Raw genomic sequence first — 6,000 nt, 5'->3', positions numbered from 1 at the left:
TCTACAGTTTCCAGAAGTTGAACCTTACATCAAAACATCAACCATCAACCCTGATTACATCTTTCTTCTGAGTATTTATAGATTTTAAATTACAAGGGCGCTTGGCCATTTAGGTATGGAGGGGTCATAATTGACCACCAACTGCATTTAATTGCCTGATGGAGTCTCTAAATGTGTTTGCCTGCTTCAGTGGAAGAATCCAATTCGTTCAGGTGTTGTGTTGTCCTCTTAGGCAATTGGAGTGTTCGTACCAGTGAAGCTCCATCACTGATAAACTCGGTTGCAGGGTCGTGCTCTGTCCTTTTCTCCCTTGGCCATCCTGTTTGTTTAATATAGTTGTTGGAAGTCTGAAAACGACTAGTAATGGCAAACAGGTCATCTTCCTTCTTCGGGCAAGCAGAATGGTTAGGGGACGTGGACTGCATGGGTGAGTGGACGATTTGGATGAGCAATGAGAGTAGCTGTCAGATCGGGAGAATGGACGACGAAGATGGCTCGATGGAGTCTATCAAACGAGGTGGGAGCCGGATGAATTTGGGCCGTTAGATCTACAGCGGACAGATCAGACGGTGATCGGGCAGCGGGACTGCGTGGTAGATATTGGGCGGGGCGGAATGGTCAGGCGGTAAACGGTATTGATCACACCGCTTTTGGGCCCTGGGCGGTAAAAGGACATGACCACGCGATTCCACTCAGCGCTTGACATGTAGCGGCAGATGAGAGAGAAAAATCGCACTCATCGTGCGCTAACATTCCATCATTTTGTGGGCGCGCTAAGTGTGAAGGCCATCCGATCTTGGCGGAGATGATTAGACAGTTGGGCAATGGTCGGGCGGGTCGCTTTATCGGGCGCGACGGGAGCCATTGGATCGGCGGGAGGAAATCAACGGCGGGAAACGATGAAAGGCCTTTAGCGAGTGCGCGAGGGCGTATGGGATGGTTTTATGAGGGTTTGGGCTTTGCGCTTGGGGCTAAAGCTAAAAGGGTTTTATGTCCGGTTTAGAGGAAAAACAAAAAAAACGAGGGTGAAGGAGAGTAGGCGGAGTAAAGGAAAAAAAAGGAAAATGACCGCTGTGGGCTTTCCTTTGAGCATAACCAATCCAACCGAGCTTATCTCTGACCTTCGAAAACCATAGTTATATAGCAGAGCTAACAGTACTAGTGATAATCTTTTTATGTAAATTCAAGTTTCATTGACATGACTATGTATGTATCATTTTACAAATATGTAAATTATCCTAAACCTATAATTTAGTTAGATTAAATTAAAAATTGTCAATTGAGTATATTTTAAATGGTTGATTAGGAAAGTTTAATAATAATCTTCCTATCCAAATTTAAATTTCATTAACATATATATATATAATTTTCCAAATATGTAAATTATTCTAAAATATATTAAATATATTATACTATGTAACTATATTGTACTATGTACCTTAAACAACCTATGGTTAGGTTAAAGGTTGTCAACTGAATATATTTTAAGTAGTTGGTTGGGAGGGTTCATTTTCCAAATATGTAAATTATCCTAAAATAATTGTACGATGTAAACCTTTCCCGAAGAAAAAACAAATCCAATTCATAAAAGAAAGAGGCTAGGTTAAGGATAGCCTACACGACAGACAATTGGACGAAAAAATATTAAAGTCACCAATAATACAACATGCCCCATTCCTCGACGGAGCGAAAAATTCTTTAAAGTCACCCATAATTCTGTCCATGGAAGATATGCGCCCCATTCCATTGCTGGCCCGATTCTTCCACGAGCCGTATTATCGTGACAAGCGATAAAGGCGCTCTTCTCACAGAAGACAAGCTGCAGCGCAGCGCTGTTCAGTTCAAGGACGTAATTTATCTGCTTTGTAAGTGTAAAGTTCTAATCTACACACGTATTTAACACATTTCAACTTACATCCGTGCCTGCTAAATACTGTAAATCTCGATTTTGATTTGCAGCCTCGTCCAAACCTTAAAGCGCTCAAATTTAGTCCAAAGATTTTGCTTTCCTTTCCTGCAAAGTTTAATAATATAAAGAATGCATGCTCTCAGTAGCAGGAGTCGAGGTGGTTGTGTACGAGAAAGAAAATGATCTCGGAGGCCATGCACGCACGTTTTCTGTGGACGGAATTGACATGGACTTAGGATTCATGGTCTGCAATCGTGTAAGCTTCCAATCTCAAGCTGATTAATGAAATAATAATGAAATTGCTCTCTTTTCTCTCGTCGATTAAAGAAATAATGTAAAATTTACATTTTCTACCGTTGATAAATGAAATAAAGAAAATATCATGTTTTGTTTTCGAAAGAACCCGCCGTTTCATGATACAGTGCAGATATTATCTTCTCTTTTGGGAAAAAATATGTTGATTCATGGCCTGCAGTCGTGTAAGCTTCCAGTCTCCAGTTGATTACTTAATCAACAACGGAAAAATGTTTATCTTTTCTCCCGTTCATCTATGAAATAATGAAAACAATTTTCCTGCAGATATTATCTTCTCTTTTGGGAAAAAATATGTTGATTCATAGCCTGCAGTCGTGTACGCCTCCAGTCTCCAGTTGATTAATTAATCAACCATGGAAAAATGTTTCTCTTTTCTCCCGTTCATCTATGAAATAATGAAAACATTTTCTTTTCTAGGAAAGAATGTACGTAAGGGATAGAGTCCAGACTTACATGACAGTATTATGTTTCTCTGGTTGATTAATGAAATAATGAAAATATTATCTTCTGGAAAACAAAAGTCGGTTCATCATCTGCAATCATATAAGATTCAATTCTCCAGACCTTTTCTTCCATCGATTATATCGAAACAATGTAAAATTTATCTTCTTTTTTCCGGTTGATTAATGAAATAATGAAAATATTATCTCTATTTCTCGGAAAGAAGTTATCAAGGAAGAGAGCCTAGGCAATGTTATTCTTCTTCCATCGATAGAGAAATAGGTAAACATGTAAATTTTGTCTTCTCTTCCGTTTGATGAACGAAATGATGAAAATACTATTTTTTGGAGGGGGAGGGGCGAAGGTGTGTATTTAAAGACCATAGTGAGGCCACCATAAAAGTATTTGTTCCCATTGATTTATCAATTTATGAAAATATTAGTAAAAATATATTTTATATCTATTAAATTTTTAAAAATATTAATATAAATATATCTTAATTACAAGGATCTATTAAATTCTTAGAAAGATTAATTTTTTTGAAGTAGAAATTATTTTAAAGTAAATGAGTATTTGTTTCAATTGATTTATTAATTTATAAAAATATTAGAATAAATATATCTTATATCTATTAAATTTTTAAAAAATATTATATTTTAATTACAAGAATCTATTAAATTTTTCTAAAGATTATTTTTTGGAAGTAGAAATTATTTTAAAGCAAATAAGTATTTGTTTCAATTGATTTATCAATTTATGAAATTATTAATATAAATATATTTTATATTTATTAAGTTTTTAAAAAATATTAATATAAATATATCTTAATTATAAGGATCTATTAAGTTTTTAGAAAGATCAAATTTTTCTGAAGCAGAAATTATTTTAAAATAAATAATTTAAGTATTTATTCTAGTTGATTTATTAATTATGAAAATATTAGTATAGACTTATTTTATTATTGATTTATATCTATCAATTTTTTTTGAAGTAGAAATTTATTTTATATATAATTTTTCATTATTTAAATTGCATATTTGAATGCATAAAATGAATTTAAAACTTTTTTTTTTTAATATATAAATGAAATTAATATCTTGAAACTTTCTTTTGGTACTTAGACTACAGATGTTAAAATTGTAATTCCATAAATCTTTGCTGTATTTTAGACAAACCTTATTAAAAAATATACTTGAAAAGAGGTGAAAACTTGAATAATAAAACTACTTGAAATTTAATTATCAAAATAAATAGATGAATTAATTAATTAATTTATATAGACAATTAACATTGAAATATTTTATTTGTAAACCACATTATTTCATTAAAATGATTATATATTTTGTCATTGATCTATATCTATCAAACTGTTTTGAAATAGAAATTTATTTGAGAGAGTATAACATGTATAATTTTTAGTTATTTAAATTGCATATTTGAATACATAAATGAATTCAAGACTTAAATTGTCTTTTTAATACATAAATGAAATTATTGTCTTGAAACTTTCTTTTGATAGTTACACTGTGTAGACTATATATGTTAAACTTGCAATTGCATCAAATCTTTGCTAAATTTTAGACAAATATTATTTAAAAATATACTTGAAAAGAGGTCAAAACTTGAATGATAAAACTACTTGAAATTTAACTATCAAAATACATTTATTTATTTATTTATATAGACAGTTAATATTGAAATATTTTATTTGTAAACCACATTATTCCATTAAAATGATGTAATATTGAAATATATTAGTTAACATGGATATTTAGATAGCTCATTTAAGTATTATATTGAAATATTTTGAATTATACACCTTAATCAAAGTTAAAATACAAATTGTTTTTTTTAATTACTTTGTCTCTTTAAATTAGATATAAAGTTTTATTATTTAACATAAACATCCAAATATTTATTTAACATAAATATTTTATGTATTGCTAAGATTGAGAGTGAAATATTTTACTATTATTTTTAATTAAAATTCATTAAATATGTATATTTATTTTTTATTATTATGATAGACATTGTTTTAATTTATATAAATAATTAACATTGAAATATTTTATTTGTAAACCACATTATTCCATTAAAATGATTATATATATATATATATATATATATATATATATATATATATATATTGAAATATATTAGTTAACATTGGATATTTAGATAGCTCATTTAAGTATTATATTGAAATATTTTGAATTATACACCTTAATCAAAGTCAATATATATATATTTTTGTCTCTTTATATTGGATATAAACTTATATTCTTTAACATAAACATCTAAATATTTATTTAACATAAATTCTTTTATTTATTATTAAGAGTGAGAATGAAATATTTTATTGCTTATTTTAATTAAAATTAATTAAATATGTATATTTATTTTTTATTATTATGATACACATTATTTTTTATTTATTGATAAAAGTGAATGAAATATTTTATTTCTATTTTTAATTAAAATTAACCCTATATATATATATATAGGGTTAAGTATAACTCTTAATTTTGTCTTGCATAAAGATTTCATAGAAGATAATCATTATAGCCAAAAGAAGTTAATCTTTGATAGAAATAAAAAAGATCTCTTTCTAAATGAATTAAAAACTAATTTGCTTCATTTATCTAGTATAGACAACATAGAAGATCTCTATCATAATTTTACTACAACCCTTTCATATTCTATTAACAATTTCTCAATTTAAGTTTCAAGTAATAAAAGAAATAGCAAAACCAACCCATGGTATGACAAAGATTGTAAAAGTGTGAGGAGAGCAAATAAGGAAGTTGTTGATGAATCTCTTAAAATTGGCAAGATAAAAATATAGAAAACCCTAACTAAAAGGAAAAAAGGCAGTATATTCGTAAAAGAAAAGAGAATCTCTTACACCTCTCTAAGGTAGCTCCTAAGAAATTATGGAGGCGGATTCTAACTAGGAAAACTAAAGATAATAATAAAATTGCTTTACACGACTGGAATTCCTATCTTAAAAAGCTTTATGAATCTCCAAATTTCATGGATAACTTTGAAATCCTCCTCACAATGAAAGAAGTTTTCTCATTAGAAGACATTGATTTTGGGGTTAATCGCTTGGCTAATGGGAAAGCTAAGGACATTGAAGGTTACCAGGTGGAAATCTTAAAAATTGGAGGTCCTGTCCTCATCCCCCACATTCACAAACTTTTCAATCAAGCGGTCAAGCAAGGGTTCCCTAAACCATGAACTCAAAGCCTCATTATCCCTATTTTTAAAAGTGGGGATACAAATATCCCCTCATCCCCCACATTCACAATCTTTTCAATCAAGCGGTCAAGCAA

At 29.8% G+C, this 6,000-nt stretch overlaps 1 protein-coding gene across 1 annotated transcript in view; it reads left to right on the top strand.

Annotated features, from left to right (window-relative positions):
• The first annotated feature begins 2,042 nt into the window (after positions 1-2,042).
• Positions 2,043-6,000, top strand: part of LOC149227725 (uncharacterized) — a 429,088-nt gene continuing 425,130 nt past the window's right edge. Inside the window, exon 1 of the mRNA XM_089380583.1 lies at positions 2,043-2,165. Coding sequence (XP_089236709.1) covers positions 2,043-2,165 — 123 coding nt within the window. The remainder of the gene's footprint in view (positions 2,166-6,000) is intronic.

Source organism: Pinus tabuliformis, chromosome J, assembly GCF_031772625.1.
Source record: "Pinus tabuliformis cultivar Carrire ecotype Pingquan chromosome J, CPIR1, whole genome shotgun sequence".
Taxonomy (NCBI): domain Eukaryota; kingdom Viridiplantae; phylum Streptophyta; class Pinopsida; order Pinales; family Pinaceae; genus Pinus; species Pinus tabuliformis.
Note: the sequence above shows the minus strand (reverse complement) of the source record. Positions and strands in the feature narration are given on the sequence as shown.